At 39.6% G+C, this 25,675-nt stretch overlaps 4 protein-coding genes across 5 annotated transcripts in view; 2 read left to right on the top strand and 2 right to left on the bottom strand.

Annotated features, from left to right (window-relative positions):
• The first annotated feature begins 831 nt into the window (after window positions 1-831).
• lyve1a (lymphatic vessel endothelial hyaluronic receptor 1a) lies at window positions 832-3,194 on the top strand. The gene is made up of 6 exons (XM_020661072.3): window positions 832-1,131; window positions 1,232-1,415; window positions 1,518-1,657; window positions 2,066-2,242; window positions 2,358-2,430; window positions 2,611-3,194. The coding sequence occupies exons 1-6, from the start codon at window positions 1,044-1,046 to the stop codon at window positions 2,750-2,752; spliced, it is 804 nt and encodes a 267-aa protein (XP_020516728.2). The 5' UTR covers window positions 832-1,043; the 3' UTR covers window positions 2,753-3,194.
• Window positions 2,483-13,544, bottom strand: ampd3a (adenosine monophosphate deaminase 3a). Its single transcript, XM_020661062.3, has 15 exons — window positions 13,339-13,544; window positions 8,984-9,206; window positions 8,717-8,891; window positions 8,055-8,220; window positions 7,746-7,965; window positions 7,500-7,629; window positions 7,129-7,323; window positions 6,828-6,959; window positions 6,583-6,746; window positions 6,358-6,484; window positions 5,599-5,762; window positions 5,303-5,423; window positions 4,100-4,273; window positions 3,876-3,986; window positions 2,483-3,758 (listed from the first exon to the last, which is right to left on the bottom strand). Exons 2-15 carry the CDS (start codon window positions 9,202-9,204, stop codon window positions 3,582-3,584), a joined length of 2,277 nt encoding a protein of 758 aa, XP_020516718.2. The 5' UTR covers window positions 9,205-9,206; window positions 13,339-13,544; the 3' UTR covers window positions 2,483-3,581.
• Window positions 13,545-16,657: 3,113 nt separating this feature from the next.
• On the bottom strand, window positions 16,658-19,114 carry adma (adrenomedullin a). The gene is made up of 4 exons (XM_020625942.3): window positions 18,971-19,114; window positions 18,292-18,394; window positions 18,039-18,164; window positions 16,658-17,879 (listed from the first exon to the last, which is right to left on the bottom strand). Exons 2-4 carry the CDS (start codon window positions 18,384-18,386, stop codon window positions 17,579-17,581), a joined length of 522 nt encoding a protein of 173 aa, XP_020481598.1. The 5' UTR covers window positions 18,387-18,394; window positions 18,971-19,114; the 3' UTR covers window positions 16,658-17,578.
• Window positions 19,115-22,624: 3,510 nt separating this feature from the next.
• The window catches only part of sbf2 (SET binding factor 2), a 90,745-nt gene continuing 87,694 nt past the window's right edge, over window positions 22,625-25,675 (top strand). For both annotated transcript variants that reach the window (XM_020661352.3, XM_020661347.3), the window contains exon 1: window positions 22,625-22,765. In XM_020661352.3, coding sequence (XP_020517008.1) covers window positions 22,711-22,765 — 55 coding nt within the window. In that variant the 5' untranslated portion in view covers window positions 22,625-22,710. The remainder of the gene's footprint in view (window positions 22,766-25,675) is intronic.

The following is a 25,675-nucleotide window of genomic DNA, read 5'->3' as shown; positions in this document are numbered from 1 at the left end:
AAGTACACCAGTCAGGATAAAAAAAAACACCTATTTTAACACAAATCCTGTGAAAGTGTTCAATAGAATAGGATAGATAACCTTTATTGTCATAGCACATACAACTTACAGTGCATCTCTAAAAATGAAAATGACATTCAGGTTATGGCAAATGCATTTAACCACACACACATTCACTTAATAATAGAAATAATACAGGAAGATAAAATATTATATTAAAAAAAACCAGGTGGGTTTACTTACGTCTAAGATGTTTCTAAACTTTCTTTACTGTGATGAAAAATATCCTGCACATTATAAAACAACTTAGAAAGCAAATTAGAAAGTAACCCAGTACACAGCTGAGTACACAGGGGAGTCCATTCCACAGATACTTTGACATGCTTGGATTGATATTTGACTCTCAGAGACACTTGTAGTAGTTGCCTGCATGGACATGGGTGAAGATCTATATTTTGACTAGTAGACAAAGAAGGGACTATGTCGAAGGAAGAAGTGATGTATAACTTTCAGGTGTGTGTCATTTCGGTGACTGTGTATAAAAAGCAAGCTCAAGAAAGACCGTGTGCGCATTCAGCCAGAGCACTCTGTGCCTGACTGGTGTGGCCAATTCCATTTTTTTGTGACTTAACGCACAAAAAAATCTCCTGTCATCTGTTGATGTGTCTCCTGGTGTTTCTTACTTTTGTTACAGAAAACATCACAACACATAATATTATTACGTTTTTTTGGGAACACTTCTGTGTAAGAAAACCAAAACCTTATCATTCCTGCATTTTGCTCTAGCTGTGTCTCCTGTCCATGTCAAATGGGTTTATCTCTTTTCCTCCTGGGACCTGCTTCTAGCACATATGATCGCTCTTTATCTGACCTGTGAGCAGTACTTCCCTCTTCCTTTTCCTTTACTCTCTGGCAACGACAGAGCGCACACAACCCAGTGGACAGAATCACCTCTATTTAACCCTGGCATTTTGGCTCTCAGACACACAATCTGTGCAGCTCTCGCCTGCAGCATTCATCATTCATCTGTCTTCTGACCAGTCATGACTATGCTCTGCCTTTGCATTACATTGCTGATGTCGATCGCTTCAGTCACCTCTGATCGAAATATCAACACAAGCCACATCAGAGGTACATTATTCCAAGTGTTTTATACTTATTTTTCATACAATGTTTTTGTGTTGTTGTTGGTCCTGAATCTGAAATGATTTTGTATGCTTTTTCCCCCCAGTTTTTCCAGGAACAAATCAAAGTGTTGCAGGAGTATTCCAGGTTAGTTTCATAAACCAACACAACAAACCTGAGTACATCTACAATGCCTCTGAAGCTCGACAGCTCTGCTCGAGCCTCGGAGTGAAACTGGCCTCTAAATCTGAAGTGCGGACAGCTCTCTCCAGAGGTTTCGAAACATGCAGGTAAGACCAGAGAAGAAGACACACCATCATCATCATCATCATCACTTACCATGGCATAGAGTGATGATAAGTGTCCTTATGTGATGTTTGAATCCTGTGTAGGTATGGATGGATCGATGAACATTTTGCAGTGATTCCCCGCATTAAAGCCCTTTCTAACTGTGGCCAAAACCAGACAGGCTTGCTGACGTGGAGGACCTCTGTTACTGAAACGTTTGATGTGTTTTGCTTCAATGAATCAGGTATGATTATTTTTACATGCATTGCTTTAACATCTACACTTTAAGAGCAACAGTTGAAGGTATGCATGGATGATTTTCTTTCAACTGGCCTTATAATCAGCATTATCTTCTATTTATGTGAATAGAGGCTGTGCTAAAAACTTTTTGCACTTACATTTAAACTGATCTAGTATTTGGTGTCATATATATCTTATATTAAAATGTCCAAAAAAAAATTAATAGAATATTTTATGTTAATTGAGCAAGTTTTTTTTTTTAGTTATTTAAGACAAATGTGTATGTCAAAACAGTTGTACAAGGACATTAAAATCAGAGCTAATGGAAGTTATAGAAAATAAAAAAAGTGGATAATGCAAGCCTACATTCATCAATTGGCATCTATCTAATCTTTTGTGGCCTTTTCCCCAGACGCAGCCATACAATTGAGGGACACAACAACTGATAGCAGTTCAAGGTACTCCACACAGACCCTGCTCTCTTTGTCCTCCTCCACCTCTCCTCCTTCTTCCTCCTCTACTCCTGAAACCTCAGAAAGTGAGGAGAAATCAGCCCTGTTTGTCGGCAGGGCACAAGGCTTCTCTGGAGGTATGAGGGGTTTTTTTTTTCTAACAGAATCAATAATCAACAAATTAAAAAATATTTTTCATGTGACCTTTTTTTGTACGGCTGATGTCTTCATGAATTGTATGTTTTGTTTTAGGAAAGGCTATTCTCATCATCACAACTTGTGCCCTTTTCCTGATTGCAGTAGTCATCCTGGCATACTTAAAACTGTAAGTGAATTTCCATATAAGAAAACAACTCAAAATAAAACAGTCTAGAAGCTGATAGTTTAATATACAAATGATGCATATTGTGCTTTATTGATGCATACAGAAGCATATTCCTCCTTTTTGTTCTCTGGTTCAACTATTGAAGCTTAACAAGATTTGTCCTTTGTGTTTGTAAAAAAGGCGGAACAGTCACACTGACGTGAAGCAGCAGCCGGAAGAATACATTGAGACCGAGGAGTGGACGAGTGTGAAGGTTATAAAGGAAACACAGACAGCTGCTCAGGAAGATGAGAGGATAGAAGTGGACGACGATACAAGTTAAACATTCTTAACATTCTTCCAATATGAGGTTCTATAGATACAATCTACAGAGAAGTTGTGATTAGTATTCATTTTAAGAAAGAAGGAGTGCCTTCTGTTGTGTCTTGAAAGCAATGTAACATAAGGGTGGTAAAGTACATTTATTTTTGTATATTACATGTTTTTTTTAAATAATATTTTCAGTTACATGATGTAATTTGGCCACTAGATGGCAGTGTTGGCGATACAATCTTTGTAAGGTCGGAATACTTTCTACTGACACCATTTGCTGCTTTGTCTAGTGTAAATACAATGGGTTTTTTTTCAACAATTTACAATACTTTTGTAAAAGGCACGTTTCATCACGAACATAGAATTCTCCCAGATCACTAAAGAAATGGACATATGTAGCCATAACTCACTAAAACCCTCATTAAAACAAACTATTTTATGGAGAAACACTATTAATGTCTTATTAGAACTGTCTGACTTAACATTGTGCAGAACTTCCTCAAACATGTGTTCATATGTCTGATGTAAGTGACCGAAAACCTCAAGTTTTTTAACAGACTCCTTACCGATGGAGTGTAATGTACAGCTGTGAATTAATTTAAGAGTTTCTGTAATAAGCCTGACTTGACACATACAGTCAGTAATCTTTGTGTGAGAAAGTGACAGCAGTCATCCAGGTCTTCACTCGATGAAACTTGCCTGTTATCAGCTTGTTAACAGCTTAAAACGACATTCACATTGTTGATGAATCATATAATCATCATAGCATTTCAAAATGAAGCTTAATGGTGATTACTGAGATCTCAGCTTGCCTGGATTCTGATAAAAGACCATCCACTTTATTCATAGATTGAACCCATGGCTTCAGACTTCACTGCATCCACTATAAAGCTAAGTTCATTACACAGTGTCTCATGCCTGTAGGCCATGCGGATCTGTGCCACGTTGGTCCGACAGATATCGTTCCCTTCAGGTCCGTCTTTGAGATAGTTCACACCGAGGAAGTGTTTCTTGTCCTGTTAAAAAAAACAACAGAGCATACAGACGCATGAGAACAAACAGGATGGAGATTTTTTGCCATTCCCAGCACGGCCGAGTAAAAGTTACAAGGAGAGGAGAGAGTTTCTCTGTACCTGATGAGACAGTCCGCTTTGCAGCACGCTGTTCCTGGCTATTTCACACACATCACAGGTGCTGAGCTTCCAGAGCTGAGCTGCGATGGCATACTCTTCCATTAATGGTTCCTAGAACAAGGACACAAGGGGACATAAGTATGTTTAGTGTTATTGTTCTGAATGATTCTGATGAAGTGCCTCATAGAAACAGTATTTAACCTGTATATTTCCTGTGCGTTTACCTTGGTGTAGTGGAATTGCATGGGATCATCTGTGGACAGAGACACACACAGGCCTTTGTGTAGGAACTCTTTGAGAGGATTTTTGGAGTACTCCAGAAACAGACTGTTGTTGCTGAGTGGTGACATTGCAATTGGAACCTGGGCCAGGTAGTACAGGTACTGCAGCACAGGACTCTGAGAGAAAGATGGAAAAAAAAAAAAACATATTTTACAGCCAGACAAACGCATACAGCATGCAGATGTTGAAAAAAGTTCTGCTTCTTGATGTCCAAGCTTCCTTATGTCACGTTCTATCTAAATATACAAGTGAGTCATCTTCTAGTATTCTTTGTAGTGAGCTGTGTTTATTCTGCAGCTCCACCTGGTGGCACACAGGGACTTACAAGTACTACATAGTTAAAACTAAAACATAACATTTTGTTTAAGTTTCAAATAATGAACACATTATTATAATACAATATTATAATTTGTAAACCTTGACTGACGTCCTAACTTACAATCAGAAACTTAATAAAAATGGAAATAAAAATACCCTTCTATAACATTGAACAAAATCACTATAAAAACTAGTTATCTTTGCAGTTTGGGTTGTAGATCGATATCAGCGAGTCATTGTTATTGTTTTTCTTCAGAGCATGCGTTCTCCCCTGTTTCTGAAGCATACTGTGAAATATCCAGAAACTAAAAACATCCGATCTCTCCTCTCTCACCTACAGCTCAAACTGTTCCCTGATTATTCTCAGCGCATAAAGCAACAAAGCTCATTTCATTGTTGATAATGTAGATATTGTCCCAAAGTTAAAGTATTACAGAAACTAATCCTTCACGGAGTTTCACAGTTTTGGTTGCTGTAATGTATTTTTAAAAAGAACAAAGCATGAGAGAATCAAATAACTGATCTGTAGCATTTTGAAGAGGATCTCTCCACTAAGAAGTTCCCTGATGCATTCGCACCGCCATGGTATCTACACTGAAGTAGGAGCTAAAAAGGTTCCTAAAGCTAAAGGGTTCTATGAACGAAGATAGTTCATAGTTCCTGCGCGTGGATAAAGAAGGAGGAGAGTTTTAACAGTTCCCAGAGCTATGAGGAAGTTCCTGCAGTGTGAAAACGCCTTTAGATTCTGTAGAAAAGTATCTGAATCCCGAACCTTTATCATTTTAAAAGAAGGATCAAACATGGCAGCTTTAGCAAGTCTGAAGTACCTTTTTCAAGTTGAGTCCATGTGAGATGTTGTCAGATGTCAGGAAGGCAGAGACTAAATGTGTGATTGAGCCCGCTTCTCCACAGTGAGGACGGAACTGGAAGGTGCTCAATCCACGCTCTCTAAAGAGGATAGGAAAGAACAGAATGAAGAAGTCAGTAAACATGTCAATATTTCATATTTAATATGTATTCTCATTAGCTGTGAGAGTTCAGAACAAGAACGGTTTAAGCAAAGCAATGTCCTTGAATAATACAAATGCAAGTTGTGACCCATCAGGAAAGCTGCAGGTCTTACTTCCTGAGGTTGTTGAGGACCATGATGTTTGCGTACATGTGGAAGATGTAGTAACTGTATGGAGGGTTCTCATCTGCAGTCCACTGCTCTGGCTTTGGGCTCCTGAAGGAGAACATGTGATCGCTGTGTTTGGACTCGTCGTCCACACTGTCAAAACCTGACACCTGCACACACAAGCATTATTTACCACTGTGATGGAAGAACTATTTTTTGCATGAACTACAAGGTTAATAAGCACGCTAGTTATAGAATTTTACTCCAAATGATTATGTTTTGTTTAAAGGCTTTATATGCAATCTTTCACACTACAATGTAATATAAATCAAGTATATCCTCTGAAAATAACTCTGTGAGTCATGACTGTCTACAATGGGTGTAACACCCGAGTCCCACTGTCTGTGATGCGTTCCGAGTTTTCCGAGTCCTATCTTCAGTTTGTTTACATCGCCAGGACGGCCGGCCGGCTCATACCCCCGTGTATAAAAGTTGTTTAATTGAGGGACTAGAGAAAAGAAGAATAACATACTGTACTCACTGCTTAATTGAATGTCACGTAAGCATTTTTAGATCACGGTCATTTCAGGTAAATTTACATTTGCAGTGTGAAGATACAAGCATAATAAATATCGCTAGCATGAATGCTAACACAACAATGCAGCGAGAGTTGTTTTGGTTTCATGCTGGTGCTCAAGGGCAACATCTGGATCAAAAAAATATAAAGCCTTTAAGTAAGATAAAACCTAAAATAATCAATCTTACATATTTTAGGAAGACATGGAGTTCTTTGTGTTTCTGGGGATTAACTGTTGCCTCAAACAGAGGGAGGAAAATGTTCTCCAGCATCTTGGCAAAATTATGAACCAGCTTCTTGGACTTGAAAATATCACTGAAACCCATTAAAAAAATTAGGTTTAAACAAAAATTCTGAGATGTATGATTCTGGAAAATAAAAAAGTGAATAGTTGTTCAATTAGTCAGACTCACTATATTCTGGGCACTTGGATAATCCACCTCATGTTTGGTGAGTGGACTTTCTGATGAATAAACCACTTAGACAGACTGTCCCATTCCTCAGGAGAGCGCCCATAGATGGAGAGACGTGGCTCTGCATGCTGATACTTACTCTCCTCCAGGTCATGGGAAACTTCCTGTAAATGAAAGAAGACGAATGTGGTAAACTGTCCCTGCATCAGCTCTGACTTCAAATGTGAGATTACCTAGTACTCTACCTTTATGATGCTGGCAAAGTACTCTCCATTGATGAGGTTATCTGTCTTCAGGAAGATCTCTCGAAGTTCACTCGCTCCCACTGGGTTATACTTGGAATTAAATTTATCAAACCGGTGGAAGGTTTGTCTCCCCTGTAGAGATTAATCACTGAATGGTCAGTAAGAAGAAATAAAACTGATCGAAATGCTATTTACCTGCACTGGCAGTGAAATTAATTGATGTTAAGGGGCAGAGACAGCAACAGAGTATTTTATTACATTACATTACATTAAATGTGGTGGCATTTTCTACTGTACTTACCGCATGCACATCCAGAGAGTCCACGGTGAGGTCATAGGGATCCTTATTGATGCTGTGGAAAACCTGCTGCAGGGTCATCTTTTGTCCCACCTTTTCCAACACCACGCGGTCAGAATCGGTCTCGTATGTTTTCTGGATGAAGGTCAGCAGGTGTTTCTGAGACATGCAGGCTGCTGCATGAATGTGTGTGTCCACCTGAGGGGAAGAAATGATGTCTATGTAACATAGACTCGACAACTGAGTGTTAAAACACACACACCTAGTTTTTCTATATCTTAATTTTGTGAAAAAGTATTCAACTTAATGGAGAAAAAATTAAAATTAAAAATTAATTAAAGGGCTTTAAATAGGCACCATTTTTAATATCTGACCTTTCTAACATTGTAGAAATCTCTGTGAGGCACACTCTTCAGCTCCTTTAGCTCAGCCATCTCATTTAGCATCTCATGGAGGTAGAACTTTGAACTTAAGAAGTTTAGTCGTCTATGACAGTAGGTCTTCCTGAAGAATCAGAGTGTAATTAGATGCCACGCAATAGGCATGAACTGGATTGAAAGGGAAGCATTGTTTATTCAACCATCATATCTGTGTAGTGCTCTTTTGTTTTGGCAACTTACGTGGGTCCGTCTGCGATCATTGACAGCACGTGACTAAGGTCTATAGCAAAGGTCTCCAGGTCTGGGTAAGGAAGGTCATGTGGTTTGTTTTCTTCCAGAGCCTCAACACTTTCATACACGCACACTATCCCGTCCTTCATCTTCAGCTCGTGGTTCAGGTTCTCAGGGATGTTCTCCATGCTGTAGGGATCCTCTCCATGTTTTGGATGAGGGCACATATCTTTAGGACAAAACAGTGTTCTTGTTACTACAATATGAACCAGAATAAACAGAAAGAGTGTGCAGCTCTTATAATAGTTCAATGCAAACCTGGCATAACCTCATCATCTTCGCTCCATCTCGTGTTCACGGCACTGCGCAGGAACTGAGCCGTCGTTCTGCAGAATCTGTGATAGGCTAGCTTTGAGTATTTCTCCCGAATAAGTAGAGCTTTAAACAGACTTTTGGCTGCCTGCTCATAGTCCTCCACTGTGATCTGAATGGAGAATGGACATGACATTAAAACAATATTCTTTTAATGTGAAAATTATACAACTGGTACAGTAACATACACAAAAGGCAAAGCTCTGAGATAATTCATTTTCTCTGCCCGTGATGAACACTTGGTCAGGCTTTAGTTCAGTAATAAAGTGTGCTTTGCAGCCCCCTATTGGGTCCTCGAGGTACTGTTGGTGGGCCTCAACAAGTCAGTTACAAAAAATAGTTTCAGGTTTTGATTTTACAATATTCAATAAGCACATGTTTCCTTGTGTACACAATTGTTTATATTATAACCATAATACAAGAAATACATTCACATGCATTTATATATAATTTGTGATCAACACTAATATGCAAAATCAAATAAAAATGTGATGATTTTATTTGTTTATTATAAATGATGTCCAGCGGCCCACCATCAGGCCGCGACTCTTGAGATTTCAGATCAGTCTGTTGCATTCTGATGGTTGTAATGAGTTTGTTGTACTTACTCCAGCACAGTAATCACCACTGATCGTGACTCTCTGGTAATCAGGACAGTTTTCTGGCAATGAGGAACAAGTGGAGCTGGGGGACATAAATGGCGTCACTGACCGCGTCCAGTCGGTATTCACTGGGATCTGCAGGTACATTGACTGCGATCGAATCATCTTCAAGCTTTTCCTTCTGCAAGATTTGCAATAAGATTAGTATGTGCACACACACCTTTCCCGCAAGTCCAAAAACAATCATTTTTAAAGGTCGTGAGGAGGGCATACCTCTTGGTGCTCTCCTCTGACTGCTGCTCTGCCAGCTCCTTGAGCAGTTCATGATCCTTTTCTTGTTGGAGGCCGATCGGGCAGTCCTCTGGCACTGTGAACATCGACAAGGCATCCTTGTTGTCTTCTTCTTTAAGCGCTGATGCATATACTTTCTCTGCTTGAAGCTGTGTCTCCTTCTCCTTCTCACTCAGAGTAACTTTTGGGAATTGCCGAGGCATGTCTGCAGGACGATAGAAGAAATAGGGCTGGTGGCAGTGAATGTAATCAAAGCATAGAGAGAGGCTCCGTCTTATGAGAACTCTGCTTGTTTTGACCAGTTTGTGCTGTTTGGTAAACACGCTTGTCTGTGTGAGGGTTGGTTTTGGGACATTCAAGAACAGCTGCACAGTAATCACCGCCCGCAGAGCACTGTGTGAAGTGTTCCCTTTGGCTCAAAAATACGTTCAAATGCTTTAGCTGCTCTTGTCTTGCAAGATCACATTTATATGTGTTGTCACAAACTTGAGATTTTCAGGGTGGCATTGTAATGTAACCATGTTACATCAGTCTAAACCAGTTAGCATCCCTTCACAACCCATCTTACTGTGTATATCCATATTTAAAATATTAGCTTTGTTAATGTCCATATTTATCTTTTATTTCATCATCATTTCCTGTTTACTGCATTTCTTTTTACATTATTATTAACAAATGAGTTCTAAAACCAAAAGTTGAATTATTATCAGCTTGTGCCAGCAGTGCCATAGACACTAACATGAAAACTATAATGTGTGTTATTTATTTACCACTGTGTTTTTATCTGTATTCATGACACCTTTAGAGGTGAAAATTCTTTCAAACTGATTTAGAAACACAATCTTTTTAGAACAGATTAAATCTGGATGTGCTACATCTGTTTACAGTCACTCCCCTTGTTAAAGTACAGGAGCTATGTTTGTGTCTGCGGGTAGATAACCTGGCTGAACTAACAGTGTCCTGTTGATATCTGTAGAAGTAAAGAGTCTGCTTATCAGGGTACTACAGCAATAACAGAGAAAGGCTATGATGCCTAATGTGATACAGTTTTAGCCACTTTTAAACCCTGCCAGGGTGCTTCAAGGAATATTATCATTCCAGACACACAACACTATCCTGACATCAGCTGTGTGTGTGTATCACTGCTTAAAGGCTCTTAAAGCGGTATTGATCTGAAATAATGGCCTTATTAATTATTTAGTCTAACGCCACCAGTGATTTAATCTCTGACACAAAAACATTCACGTCTAGCTACTGTTTCATACACACAAATAAACGCACATTAAAGGATGGATATGGTTTTTACCTGTAGCTACAGCCTATACAAAACTGGACAGGAAAAGGCTAATAACTAAAAACATCATAATAAAGAGAGGAGACACTCTTGTAAAAACATTTTACGAAAATAACAATAGCCTAAATTTTAAAAAAAAGTACACTAATCATTAAAAAAAAATTAAAACTAACATGAGGATAAAGTCTCACAAATTCTTAAAGTCAGTCCACAGATAACGTTAGCTCTGGTGAATCTAATCAACTTTTATCTGACTTTGATGACTTAAAGCAACACTTTACGAGGCCTCCGTTGTAAAGGAGCACTTAGCAGAAAAGTTATTTCTATCACGTTTTATCTTGTTTTGATGTGCCCTGCATCGTTTACAGCCCGGGCAGAAGGCCCTAACCTGAGACACTATGTGAGTTGGTCTTGATTAAACATGGACTTTAATATACAAGTTAAAACAAAGAAGATACATTTATGAGCTCAATCGTCAGAATCTGTAGATTAGCCTCGGTGTAGCGAAATCATTTTCATCATTGTCTTTTGGAAGTGTAGCTAATAGATTTTATGACTTTGTTCTATTTTAGGATATTTCATTGAGTTTTATTCATTACACCCTGCTATGAATATTTAGGTCATAGAGTCAGAGAAACCTACAGTGGACTAACATTGATGCTGAGCCTCTCAGACTCCTTTGAGTTGTCTGTTTGAAACAGTGAAGTAGAAAATAGCCTATAAGTAACATGATTCCACAGACATTTTGACGATTATTGTTATATCAATGCCTCTCATCAGTTCTGCTCTTACCTTCAGTGCTGCTCATATCCAGGGTAGTTGTAAGGTTCATTGCTAACTTCTGTCTGAATGTTTGGTCAGTCTCAGGCAGGCTATGATTTGAGGATGACACACACCTACAGTGTTGTTTCTCCGACTGCCTATCTCTCTACTTTCAGGGGGGCAGTGTCATCATGTTGACAGAGCTTCTAATCCTGACAATATGTCAAAACTGACTGTCAACAAAGAGAAGGCCACACTCACAAGCAGGCCTATAATATGCTGTCTAGTATTTATATCTCTCTCTGTCTGTGTGTCCTTCTCAGACACAAACACTCAAGCACTTTGTGGCTTACTCTTGCACTCACATTGAGTGCAAGCATGGAGAGGGAGTGAGGAAGAGAGACTCCTGACAGTGATTTTGTGGCTAAACAGAATCACAACCAGATAGATGCCTTTTCAGTCTGAAAGTCACAAGCTGCTCAGATCATATTATTTAATACCACAAGCAGGCAGGGGAGTCTGGCAACAATTCAAGCGTTTCACTAATTAGTAATATTTATATCTGTGTTCACGCGCGCACACGTGCGCACACACACGCAATCAAGATGTTTTTCCTGGAGAAGTAAGACACTCTCAGATCCCTACGCAGAATTCTGTCTGACCAATTTTTCTGTATGTCAAAAGGCAGCATGATGCATTTGTATATATCTGTCACTGATATTTAAAACCAAGCAAGCAGGCTGATCCTTAATCTCAATGGTGAGAACACGCTTCTAGCAGTCACTAATTATGTAAGATAAAAATAACTACAGGTACAGAATATAGTTTTGGTGCTGTTTAACCAGCATATCAAATAATAATAGTAACTCTGCTTACCTGCTCTCACAGTGGCCCTGGACCAGTGGGTGCTGGGTGGACAAAATAATGAGTGCTTGCTGATGTTACTTTTCAGCAATTTCCCTGAAACGATGAATTTGTTGACCCAAATGTGTTTTTTTTTTATCTGAAGAATCTGCAGAATGTTATGAGCACTGTTTTTATTCAACTTCTTCATCATAGTTACTCGCACAAATATGTGGGAACAACTAACCTTGTGGATGTGGTGCATCATGTGATACATAGGTTCCAGAAGAAAGAGGCAAATTGGAGAGTCTATAGAGAGAATACACCCGCTACATCTTTAAGTGTTTTAATTCCCCAGAGAGGTAAAGTACAAGTCATTGATTTTTATTTTATAGTTTTAAACAAATGTAATTGTTTACTTCCTCCATGTAGATTATTGCACAATTAACTTCTAAGAAATGAATCATTTGATGGTCATGATACTGACTCCAAAGTTTTTACTTTAGAGCAATTCAAGGGGCCCACTATAACCCCCCAGAGAAAATCCCTAAATTATTATTTTTCTTTCATTTATTTTAACATAAAAAGGAACCCCCAACTCAGCAATCCAAAAACACAGAAAAATGATACCGAGCATGAATATTTAACTGAGCATCACTGGAGCCTATTTCTTATTGATCCGACTGCCTTTTGTAGGAAACAACAGATTAGATGGCTGCTGTATCTCTCCAGAAAGCGCCATTAGAGACTAATGTGTAGATAATCTTAATGGTGCTCACTCTGGACTGTACTGATGTAGATGTGTGTGCCTTCTTAAATGTACTTTTAATGTGGGGAAAAATGGGAGTTGACCATTTATCATCTTTACAGTTAATTTTGAGAACAAGATCATAATCGGTTATTTCCTATTCACTGTTTGAAACCCACTGTAATCGTCCTAAGGCACTTACTCCAGCACTCAGTTATATTCCAGAGCCAGCTCACTACAACCTGCTGTCTCTAGCCTGATATCACACACCTCACAGCTTTTACTGGCTGAGCCCCCAATATGGCTCTCCCTGTCAAAGTCATATCTCAGAGAGAGGTCAACAACATTTGAGAGGGCTATTGAATATATGGAAAGGGAGAGGGATGGAGAAAAAAGCTCACTCTTTCCCAAGCAAGGACCTGAATGCTGCTTTTTAAGAGGTGAGTCTCCTCTGCTCATCTTTCCCATCAGCCCGGGGCCTTGAGAGAGGGAGCGATAAAATAGTCACACATCAGTGCAAAACCGTCCTCCTTCAGCTACTCTCTCATGCCTGTCAGATAAATCTGGATTGGTTTTTTAAGGGTCTGGTTGAATTGGTTTGAATATGAGTCACTTAAACCAGTTGCACCTCTGAAACAATATAACAGTATACACCAAGAATTATCGAATACATCAAACAAGTTCACTCACCTCCCCAGCCTCGCTCGTCTCTGAAGAGTATATAAACTGCACAAGTTCCCTCAGAGAAACATCCAAGTCATGCTGTGCTCCTGTTGTGGCTATAGAGTGTATGATATCACATCCACCACCCTGCAGTGCACAACTCTCCATCCTTAACTCTTTCACTGCTGCAGCATTGTACAAGGACATCAGCTGAACGAAGGCTGAGGCCAGCTTGACATGATGGTCATTCGATTGTTAAACTACTTTTCAGGCAGCAGTAAATGTACAAGATTGTGTCACTATGACATTTTCATTGTTTTTCCTGATATCTGTCTTCTGCTGCAGAGACAAACAGTGTCCTCTTGTGGATGTTTTGCTAACATGCAAGGCATGAGCGGACTAGCAAGTGCTACCAGCAAAGTAAGGGTGCCTTTTTGATCCATTGGTGATTTAACAGTGATATAACATGGTTCACCAACAGACTATTTTCAAAGCTTTAAAACCCTGATCTCTTTCCTGTATCTTTAATGCAGTTACTCAAACAAGATAAAATCCCAGAACATTCACATAGGTTGACGTTATCAGTGTGCGTCATGAAAGTAAGTCTCTATATTTGAAACCATCATATTCATGTCACAAGAATCCTCAAATTCAAACTGCCTGTCACACATTTACTATTGATCTGTTGAGAAAGCTCCACTGCCAGATCTGAGTACTTCCTCTTACACCTTTCCAGAGTGGAGTAAGCACTGGCATGAATGAACTGAACTCTATACACAGTGTTAGAGAAGGACCCAGATTTACTGCTGGGACCATAAGCAGCCAGGGCCCCACACTCCCTGATTTAGCCTCAAGGTGTTTGAGATTATGAGGCTAATCGTCTCAGCTAAGTCAATCAGTGTACTTTTAGAGTCGGCTGCTGAGGACTGATTCCCAGCCCTGGGCCTGTATCATTTTAATTGACAGAGGTATTGCAAGATTGATAATTCATCTGCCTTCTGCCCCTTTCCTCTACTCATCTGCTGCACTCTTAAATAGCAAGGAGTGTATTAAAGTTAAAAAATCTAAATTAGTGGTTCTCAACTGGTCGAGCCTCAGGACCCAACTACTCCTTCATGAAAAATCGTGACCCACATTTGTCATATTTTTCAATCAATCAGATTTATTTAGAGACAAATTGTGCAGTTTGGACCTCAGACGGTACAAAGCGTGATAGAACAAATCACTGAATGAAACAAATGTAAAAAAATTAATAAAAGTGCCTCATAGACTTTTTGACAGCATTCTTCTTCCAGGCTAACACCTTTGGCTTCCGACCCACCAGTTGAGAACCACTGACCTAAATAATAAATTCTGATAATAATGCACTGTCCAGTGGTTGTCTCAGTTAAATTCTGGCTGTAAAGTTAAAATAGGGTCCATAACGTGGCTGATATAATTTTTAGAAATAATACTTTCTTAAAGCTTTCTGAGAACAGCAATACATCAAAAAAAAATTGAGCTTATTATACTCTAAGACCTGGAGGAAGTGAGTATATCTGTTGACCTACACTGATCAACTTGCTTGATGCCAGCATCACGTCAGTGGCGTCAGCAGCTGATTGGCTTAATGCTGGAGGGACATCCTCACAAAGCAAGAGTACACTTAGTGGACCAGATCTAGATCCATTCACTCTATTCTTAGGTTGCTTTTGCTGTGCTGAGAAACAGAACAGATTGTTGTAACTTTTTTAAATTATTATTTGTGTGTCCTTAATATTAATTTAATTCTAAAGATTCTAAATTGAATTAAAATGAATCCGCCACTAGATGGTATTTTAATTTGCTTAGTATCTTTACAATTTATGTTTATGGTCTTAACCCATTCAGTTAATTGTGGGTCAGGTCTGTTATTATTGACATGTGTCTGCTTTGGTGCAATTTTCCCATTTGTTTCAGTTATAAGCAATACTTCAGGAAGAAAAATATAGAAATGAAAGTCAAGGACTATAAAACCTGCTGCATTCCAAATTTTAATTGTGTCATTATTTGCTTGTAGTATAAATACCTCCATGCAAGAGAAGAGCATCTGTTTTTATGTGATTAGAGTTACGCTGACATCTTTGAAAGTTGAAATTTCAAATTTCTCATCTTTTACTGTTCATACTTCTTGTTGTTAAATTTGTGGCTTTACCTCTTCAATCTCACTAGATGGCAACAAAGAACAAACAATCACAGAGTTGACCCCACTCTATGTCTGGATAAACTATTTATGTACATTCTGCAAAGTTTTAACAGCTGTAATCAGCCTTTTCTAGTTACATTAAAAAGGCTGAAACATTTTGCAGACAATTTTTCTATTTCCCTGTATTGTAATAATGTGGCTTTGGGACAACCTGAAGTGTTTCAAAACGAAAGCCTTTTTTTTTTTGTTATTGTCAATTCAGCATTTATTATTCATTTCCTGTATGAATTGATAAAAATAAAAACTCCAGCTAGCACTTACTGGAAAATAAGGACAGGCAGTATCGAACATGTGGCACTACACATGAAACCCTATGGATTCAGTCAGTTTAACTTTATGACATTCAGTGATTTCCTGACTGTATTGCTGAACATCTGTATTTGTGAAAAAGCTTATATGCACTTTGCACTTTAGCTTTGTGGAAAGTTGTCACACTCTGCTTTATGCTCAGTTTGAACTCGTAGTTCTATCAATCGATGTCATTTTCATATTGCACATTTGGACAGTTTTACCTTTCACATTTATAGATTGATTAATCAAAAAGGGAAGGGAGAAACTGCTAAAAGAGACATCTTTATTCTATACTTGGTTTAGGCTGTACTCCCTAAGATGTAAAAGAAGGAGTGCTAATGTGTGAAGTGAAGCAGGCTGCAGCCTTTCAGTGTTGATCAGTCCCAGAGGTCTGCCTGAATGTGAAGGTCATTATCAGGGCCTCGATGGATCTGGTTTTGTGATGCTCTCGCAGGAATGTTCCGCCTGAACCCCCTGCATAGGCCCTTCTCGTGTCCCAACCGTCTAGCATTAAACACAGATGGAAGTAAAGCCTCAGCCTCCTCTGATGGCTTAAGGGCTACTCTGTGGTGTGGGCTGAGCCAACAAATATAAGCTGAACCAAGTAGGAATGCGCCTGGCACCCTGTCTGCCCTTTTTTTTGGGGGGGGGCATCATAACTTTGGGAATGTAGTGAGAGAAGGGGGGGGGGGGGGGGGGGCTCTAATGAGACCCTGTAATCACTTAACAGAGACCAGGTGCTGTGTGTCTTGTTGCAGCGAAGCGCTCCAGACAATAGAACGCCACATTCAATTTACAAGTGCCAGGAGTGAAGGAGGTCTGGACAAGGTCTTGATTTTGTATGCAAAATGTTTATTGGAAGACAATGTTATTTCTTTGACACAAATAAAATAGAGCACATTTAAAAAATATATAATATACCTATAAAACAGATATCCTATGACCACACTTTGCAAAAGACAAATGACAAATAGCTACAATGCCCATATATATTTCTTCCTGTACAAAAATAGTTCTATCTGCATAAGCACTTTAATGTTACTTTTATATAATATTTAAATTAAGGAATTCATATATACATATACCTGTAATAAAAACAAATATAGATTGCACTTGTGTTTGTACAAACAATAACAATTTCAAGTATATTTCAATCCATTGTGGACTGGCACATATCTCACAGAATCAAAGGCATTTTCCCTTATACAGTGTCCAAAACTTTATAGAAACTCTGTAGCCCGTGCTCCTGTTGGCATTTGGATGACATTTTCTTTTCCTGCTGTTTCATTTAACTTTAAGTCCACATGGAAAAGTGCATACACGTACTGACAGTTTTGGAGCATGGCAGTGTAATTCTTGAAGGAAGCACTTTTTTAAAGTTCTTGAGGAAGAAATGTGTTAGGTCCCAGAATGTAAGAAGACAGTTCCTTCTTTAAGCCAGAGGATTGTGTCCACTGGGCCGGGTATCACCACCCTGCTTCTCTCCCAGAGAACAACACCTGCGCTTTGCTCCAAGCAGTGCCATCCAGTGTCTGTAAGCTGGCTGCTGGTTTCTCTCCATCTCTGAGCGGCAGCCTCTACAGAAACTCAGTGCAGCTGGTCTTGCTCTGACTCAGTCCTCCTGCCTGGAAAAAGACATGCTGGAGAAAACTTGGCAAGAGTCTGAGGCATTTGGAGAATCTTTTAGAACAGTGCAGAGAGGACATTAACTCCCTCGCTTTTGTTCCCAACTCCTGTTAAACAAAGTCCAGCTCATGTCCGTCTGAGGAGAGCCTCCAGCTTGTGAACTTGTGAGGCAGTTATGGTCCAAGCGGGCCTGAGCCTGCCCTGCTCCAGCCTGAGTGTGACTCTGTGTGGGGGGAGAGATCGACGCCTCCGGCCGTATCCCTGCGCACTGATTTTGTCACGGGGGCTCTCGATCTTCAGGTTGTTGTTGAGCTGATGCAAGCGGTGTGCCAGGTCGTGCACCGCGCAAGTCCCCAGTGAGCAGCCTGGTCTCTTGGACTGGTTGACTGAGTTTTTTGACCTCTTGGTTCGGACATTGATGTCAGTGCTGGAGAACAGAAAGAGAGACAGGGGAAATTAATTCATGTACAGTAGTGAATTGTTGAGTTATTCCTTTTCTATGACAGTCAAAATTTATGAAAAATATCAAAAAGGACAAGATGAAGAGAGTTTGTACATTTACAGGACTGCATGATAAGTCTCTTACCTGGAATGTGGCAGCATTGTGTCCCTGATATCTTCTGGTCTGACAAAGTGCTCAGACTCTTCTGTCTTCTCTACTGATATGCTGTCAAGATCCCGTCTAAATCTGCTCCCGAGCCATATGCTGAGTCTGGGAGAGGAGGGGGAAAAAAAGGTCATTAGTCTTTGGAAGATAATTCTGTAGACAGGTGTCTACTGTCAAAGGATTGACAGACCTTCACATTACAAATATTTCAGATATTGAATGAAGAACTCACCTTTTTTTGGACTCTGGATTCACTTCAAGTTCCAAGCAGTGTCCTACTGTTACCATCAGACAGCAATAAAGGAAGGACTGGAAGATCAGCTTCATTTTGACTCCTGTGGAGAGTAGACAAAACATTTATTTAGTAATTATTTCATGCTGTAAAGTCATGTTTCACTGTGAGAATGCATTTGAAACTTCCTCCGCATTGGTGCTTGCTCACACTGGAGTCCAAAAGCCAAGTTATTTGCACTTATCATTCATTTATTTAAAAAGTTAAGCTAAGGTCAGATTTTGCACGGTTAAGTAAACCAACAACCATGCTTTGGGCCCCTGGCCAATAATGAGAAGGACAGTCTACCAATGAGAGAGTCCAAAATAGGCTCGGCTCAAAAGTCAAACAAGACTTAAAATGCTATCTCACTCTGCTGCCTAAACAGAAAAAAAAACAACATAGGTAGATGAATGTCATCTTAAAAAACTATCAGTGATGTGCTGCCTCTGTCAGATGCTTAATACCTTGAAGGCAATTCCTGAACAGAGGCACACGTTAAGAGCTGAACTGCTTATATAACCAGACAGATAACCTGTCCTTGCCTCTACACTTGTGCCCTGACCTCGAAAAAAAAGCAAGAATAAAGCCATCAGCAGAGAGCAGAGCAAAGATCTATTTTTAAATGAAATGCACATACCTGTATTGATTTTTTTAATTCAGCTGGATAAGAAAGCTCCTCTTGTAGTTCGTAAAGAGTACTCCACAGGTTTCTTGAAATTGCCACTGGTTCTCTGTCAGGCAGCTGTGTAACTCTGCTAATAGCTCGTACACACCAGACAGGCCGCCTTTATACAGGAGGTGGGAGGGGCTCTCATTGACTGACACACACAGGCTCTCATCCTTTCCCCCACCCTATCCAGTACAGAGCTGCTGTGCTGCTGCTTGTGGAGTACAGAAACGAAACTGTGTGAAAAGATTAAGAATTCAGATTAATAAACCTTAAAGGAAAAGGGAAAGTTGTTTTAGGCTAACTGAATAAGTAAAGTGTACTGAGTGTATCCTGTCTGTTTTTTCTCTTGTATTAACTCTTAAATTAAGTATTTCCCAGCTCTTTATGAATGATGCAACATCAAAGTTTCATAAAGAGACTGTTTTTATTTTATTTTAGAATATGTATTTAATCCAAAAACAATCAATGTACATTAGTTATATAAGCCCCAGTAAGAGTACAGTCTGTTCCCCTTAGCTGGTAGGGGGTATAAGAAGTCTCAGTCGTCACAGCAGAAATGGTTTAAACATTCATCTTGTTATATTTGAACTTAAAGGTCAGTGAGATATGTTTTTTGTTGACCTTCCCTTCAGACCAACTTGTTAATTGTAAAATAATAAATGATGGGGAATGTGTCCACAGTCGCTTTTCAGGGCACTCCCTGGCTCAGTGAAGTTCCATGTCAGCTTCAAGTACGCTGCATGATGAATTTCAGATGAGGAATTTGAGACAAGAATTGGGTAACTGATTAAATACAGTTTCCCAATCTGTAAACACAATGAACTCAAAGTGTTTGTTTGTTCAAGGCAAATATTTGACCAACCATGTCATTTGTTTTGATACTTGGATTAATGTGAGATGGAATTTTACAATTATCTAAAAATAAATCCAGAGTCTGAAAAACTGTACTTGAACAACAATCTATGACGAAGTAACAATATTAGCTTAGATTTTTCTCAAAATACTTCTAATTATTATTTCATTTTTGCGTGGATTATAAGAAATCTGACATCATTTTGGCCTCAGGAATGTATACACAGGAGTAGGCTTTATTAGGAGATAATGGGAGCCATGCTGGGGAGGATACCACTGCTCACATTATGGGTCTACAATGGGTTCACTATACAGTGAGTTACTTTTTACCTGCATTCATCTCCTTCAGCATCATATGTCCACTTCTGTTTTAAATAAGTGAAGCAACATAGTTAGAAAGATGAGGGGCTCATGTGCCCCTATGGGAAACCCAGGAATCCCTTCAGAAATAATGTGTATGTTAGGTCACTTTTGTACATGTTTTGAACCACAGCTAGCTGTTACGTATGTCTCTGTGAAATGAGCATACTGTTGCATGTGTGGGGGGTAATCTTAACCTTAAAAACCGTTTGTGTGAAAAGACTGAAATCATACCCCATATATTAAAATACGAAATGCTGTAAAAACCAGAGAGAACCCATTTGGTTTTAACAGCATAGAAATTCCAGTGCAGAAATTTCCCAAAATGTGTTACTATCAATGAGTTCGATAGAGGGCATCTAAAATTGCTTTCAGTTTTGATTTCCATTCCAATTTTGTTAAAAGGGAAACAGTCTCTTGGGTCTTATAAACATAGTTTTGGGCAAGGTTCACATATGACATTCCAGTCTAGCATATCAGCCTATAATTCATACCTTATTGCACTTGAGTCCCTTACAAAGAGTTTATTTTTATCTCATGTGACCTCGTTGCACACATTGTGTCATATTTAAAAACTCCCCCCTGAAATATACATAAATGTCGAACACATGTGCTACAAACCAGCAAACGTTCGGTAAGCACTTTGTAATGATAATTGCCTCCGGCAGACAAGTAATGTCCTTAGCAGAGTTTACAACAGGAGATTGTGCAATCAGGACAACACAATTCTGCTGTTGCTTTTTGGCTCCTTATATAGAAATATTTTGCTCGTCCATGGACTTCCTGTCATAGGTTGAATGACATTTTTTGTGTGACCTTACAGTACAGGTTACATTTGAGCAGGTATGTGTGGCAGGAAACCTGAGCAGCCAGCGTCACATTTGCCAGGAAAAATATGGTGTCAACCCCAGAGGCACAAATTTGAAATATGATTCATAATAATTATGTTGCCATGTTTTACCTGGAGATAATTGTCACCTGGAAATGTGTTTTGTTTGAGGTCTCATGATTTCCAATCATTCTTGTGTAATAACAAACACTTTATTCCTTCATGGTTTGGCACAAGTTCAACTATTTTACTACCTCTGGCTTCATCCTCCTTTTACAAGCAAACAAAGACAGATAGAAGCGCGGGGGGAGAGAGAGAGAGAGAGAGAGAGAGAGAGAGAGAGAGAGAGAGAGAGAGAGAGCAAAAGGGAGATTAAGATTGAGGAGGAATTGCTTACTGTGTTCCTGCTATTGTCGACAGTCACTGTGGTGTTTGCATTCCTCTCACACACATAACCTGTCATGCTGTTTTCAATGTATCACTCCCTTTGATAACTTCTCCTGTTTTCATGTTCAATATTTTGCATTAACCACCTGCTTTTGCCCTGTCCCTCAAACCACTGGCGGAGTTCCGATGTTTGAGGGGTGAAAATAATAAAAAGGGCACCTGCTCTATGCGGTGGGCTACCAGTGCACAAAAAGTCGTCATACATTTATAGTGAAATTGTTTTGTCCACTTGAAGGGCACCCTGGAGGACACTTCATCATGTTTAATCTAAAACATGGGCAACCAAGACAGAACTTTAGCTGTGTTTTTTTTTCTTTCAAACATTAGGGCACAAGTGAGTCCACAATTTCCTTAAATGGTATGTCGAAACACAATCACTTTAAGCTTAAAAGATGAACTTAAAAACAAAAACAAAACTGTTACAGCTTTAAAAATTCCCTGTTTAATCACAAATTGCAAAAAATAGAAGCAATTAATGAAACTGGATCGAACACAAATGTGTGAGTCCATGGGATAACCCCTTTTTCATTTTAGTGTTGCAACACAGCAGATTTTTCATGTTAAGAGGAGGTACAGTATGTGCTGTGTGGTCTAAGTACTATGCAAGTGTTTGCTGAAGTCAAGGGCTTTTTATAAAACATGTGGGCTAATAGTAATCCTCACATGAAGTTTTCCAGACACAATCTACATTCTCATACTTTTATAAAGCCTATTTGTATTTAGCCCTATGAAGTTTTGATAAAATAACACATTCATCTGTTGTCATTCAATGTATTATCTGCAATTTTTCTAGATTTACTGTTCTTTGGGGATCTTTTTAAAATCAGTTTTATAGGCTCTTTACATCATTTAAAAAAAGCTTTGGGAATAGGCTAGTAATTTCCCTTTTATTACGTTATTGACAACCAGGTTTATAATCATGTTTCCCCTGTGATCAACTCTATATTTGCCTAAAGGTACTGTCAAGTATCAAACTATACTGATGCTGTGTTTGTCTTTGATATAAATAGGAAAGTGACCCCCCCCCCCCTTTAAACCCTAAAAGAGTCTCTGTGGGGGGGGGACAGTGCTGTGTTTGTAAACTCTAGGGCCCACGCCCATGGATGTCTCCCTCTCCTGCACGCAGGCGCAGTGCCACTCCTTCTGTCAAACATGGCTGTGCTTTGGAAGCAGGAAAAATGCTGAATTGTGTTGGTATATCTCGGGAAAAACAGCAGATATGGCTAGGTTGGCTGACTATTTTACTGTGGTGGGATACGACCAGGAGAAAGCCGGTAAGTTTGGCGGTAGATTGAGCTGTGAAGCTGAGGTTTGTGTGCAGGCCGTCAGTCTTGTGTGATGATGTTGATGCTAGATAGCTTTGCGCCTAGCCTAATGTTAGCCACACAGCTACAAAGGGAGACTTAAAATACTGTCTTTATTCCTCTAAACCCGCCAGGCACTGGATATATCCGACTGGTGTGTCTTCAGAGATCAAGCACAGGCCTTTTGGCAGGTCACCAGTGGATATTTACACTCAAAGCGTTGGGATAATTGACTAGGATCAATCGAAACTTTTCATGGATTCAAAATCTGTCACATCCTGTCCCTGTCAGGGGGGGGGGGGGCTGCTTTCACTGCCTCTGCTAATGGGACTGTCGCTGAATGACGCTTACAAATCAACATGTGATACCGTGTATTGCCCCAGCAAGTATCATTTTGCTGACAGTGTCGGTCATGGTTTGGTTGTTTTAGTATCCACAGTGTTGCATCTTGTGTTTCGGTGTTTTTTTGCAGCGTTATTTGTTTTGCGGTGTTCTCGCCTCATGCCAGTCCTGTACGCTGTGTTTCTGGTCTATTTTTTATTTTTTATCCTCCACAGCTTGTCAGTGGTTTGTTGTGTTTTATGTTTGTTTTTTTTTTCCACCGGAAGAGAGCTCAACTTATTCATCGTGTGCGTAACGTTATACAGCTGCGAGGGAAAGGCAGTCCTTGTGCTCAGCCCGATGATCCTCTTCCCTCTCCGCCCTCTCTCTCTCTCTCTCTCTCTCTCTCTCCACTGTCGCTCTGCGGAGGCATGTGGAGCCCCCATAGTTCAACTTCCACACCCCCCCCCCCCCCCCCCTCCAGCCTCACATTCTTGTCATCCATGATAGAAGTCATCTCTGTACACATTTCTAAGTATTAGTAGAAAAAAAAGATAACAAAATGAAAGTTACCAAACTTCCCAAATGCTTCCCAAGTACTTTCTTTGTCCAGTCAACACATGTTGACTGGACAAAGAAACTGTAATATAATGGTATCTCATAACTTGAACTGTTTCTCGGTATTCAGCCTGGAGAAAGTAAAACTATTCAGTTCTTTAGCCTCTGTCAGTGGCATCCATCCAGCGTCAAAGACGGTCCAAAGCAGCTGAATCCTCTTAGTCACCAGAGCTTGCTTGCTGTGTACAATAGGTAAACGGTGTCTGTCATCAGCTCTGTGCATCCCAGCACCAATTGACAAATGATTTTTTTTTTTTTTGTGCTCCAGGGACAAAATGTTCCTGGCATCACCAGAAAAGTCTGCATAGATTCACATTAAGATATTCTTGTCACAAGAAAAAGTCAGGGACCGCGGTTTCCCCCCCCATCGGCTGCTGAAGATGAAGTTGCTTGTGGTTGATTATGGGCACTGTGACGGGTTTATGTCCCTTTCCCTTCATTGAATTGGTGTGTCCTTGCTTTTATTAAAGTTTCGCAGTAAAATTTAGCGTGTCTATTGTTGGTTTGGGAAAGACCCCCGCAGAGATGCTCTTGTTTATAAGTAGGAGTGCTTTTCTCAGAATTGTAAAATTGAAATATAAAAATGACAAAAATAAAGTTATTACTGTTTATTTCTCAAACTATTTAGGGCAGTGTTTGCCGAATGAAGTTGGCTTATTGAAAACAGTTGGGTCAAAGTTCTGTACAGTGCAGTTGGTCGTTTAGACAGCAGATTTTTCCTGTCCACCTTGCTCAGTAATTCAAACCAGGGATCCCAACATGGGTCATTCCCGAGCCTGCTGGCTTGTGCTCTATTGGCCTGACCCAATTTTCATTGTGAGTTTATGGATGGATCAGTGAGAAATAACGCTCAGCATACAATCTGTTGAGGAATGGGCTGGGTTCCAAGATGTTGTGAATCAGAAGTGCACTGTAAAAACTAAAACACCTTTCTCTACCTTTTGGTATATCAACATACACACAATGTTAACACAGGAAAAATAGTACTTTAAATTTGACAGAAAGTATTGTTATTTGTTACCAAAGTAGGATAAATCTGTGATGGATCCTCTTTGGCCGACATAGGGAAGTGCAGTATTTTTTTTATGAGAGATGGAGTCTCTAAAATGAGTAAAGAAAATGAAAAACCTTGATAGATTCAGTTAAAGTTCTTACTTTGCAGTTGCACGACCCATTCATTGACTTGAATATGTTGGTCTTGAACTTCCAAAGAGTTTTGCACACTTGTGAATGAATATAAATCCAGGGTATGAAATTGTGGTATTTTATTGTGAGACAGGTGACCTATATACAGACATTTACTGAAGCCACATAACTTATGGTCTTATCATTGTGCTTCAGCAGACTGAAGTGATTAAATGTAAAAAAGAAAGAAAGAAAGAAAAGTAGGGCAAGTTCTGATTCTTAAGTTTATTCAAAGTCTGGTGGGAGGTATGCAGGTGAGTATGATAAAAGGGAACATGACCTGAGAGGCAGATTCCTCCATTAGAAATTGTACCAGAGTCTGCTTCCCTGGGGGCCAATGTCATGAGCCACAAATGCTGGAGTATGGAGTAGTGTTAGAGAGAGATGGATGTAATCTACATTAAACCTGCAGTGTTTTCCTTTCTGACTAGGATGCTGCTTCTCTTCATTGGCAAGGGTTTACACATCATCTGGCGAGTGAGCACCATAAACTCTAAATTGCCTTGTAAAGAATAGGAATTTGCCCAGCTGCTTTTGTCTAACAGTTGAATGTGAAAAATCCAGATAAATATAATCAAGATGTATTAAGTCCAACTGCTTTTGGAAAGCATTTCACGGTACCAAACCCCCACTCAGCGGGACTTTCTGGTCTGGTATTTGAAAAAAGCTTATGTAACGTGGTCCAGTCATGTAAAGTACATAACAAAAAGATACTTACAATTGCTCAAGAGCAAAACACTTCAATCTGTAGATACA

This window comes from Labrus bergylta, chromosome 3 (assembly GCF_963930695.1).
Source record: "Labrus bergylta chromosome 3, fLabBer1.1, whole genome shotgun sequence".
Taxonomy (NCBI): Eukaryota; Metazoa; Chordata; class Actinopteri; order Labriformes; family Labridae; genus Labrus; species Labrus bergylta.
This window is presented reverse-complemented; position numbering and strand designations above follow the sequence as displayed.

Bases quoted from the DNA above. Each gene is read 5' to 3' on its own strand.
- adma (XM_020625942.3), bottom strand. From the start codon at position 18,386: ATGAAGCTGATCTTCCAGTCCTTCCTTTATTGCTGTCTGATGGTAACA. The intron at 18,165-18,291 runs GTGAGTTCTTCA...CTCCTCTCCCAG, and splicing joins AATCCAGAGTCCAAAAAAAG to ACTCAGCATATGGCTCGGGA. The intron at 17,880-18,038 runs GTAAGAGACTTA...TCTGTTCTCCAG, and splicing joins ACAATGCTGCCACATTCCAG to CACTGACATCAATGTCCGAA.
- lyve1a (XM_020661072.3), top strand. From the start codon at position 1,044: ATGACTATGCTCTGCCTTTGCATTACATTGCTGATGTCGATCGCTTCA. The intron at 1,416-1,517 runs GTAAGACCAGAG...AATCCTGTGTAG, and splicing joins AGAGGTTTCGAAACATGCAG to GTATGGATGGATCGATGAAC. The intron at 2,431-2,610 runs GTAAGTGAATTT...TTTGTAAAAAAG, and splicing joins ATCCTGGCATACTTAAAACT to GCGGAACAGTCACACTGACG.
- ampd3a (XM_020661062.3), bottom strand. From the start codon at position 9,204: ATGCCTCGGCAATTCCCAAAAGTTACTCTGAGTGAGAAGGAGAAGGAG. The intron at 8,221-8,716 runs GTAAGTACAACA...TTCTCCATTCAG, and splicing joins GTGGTGATTACTGTGCTGGA to ATCACAGTGGAGGACTATGA. The intron at 5,424-5,598 runs GTAAGACCTGCA...TATCCTCTTTAG, and splicing joins GTCCTCAACAACCTCAGGAA to AGAGCGTGGATTGAGCACCT.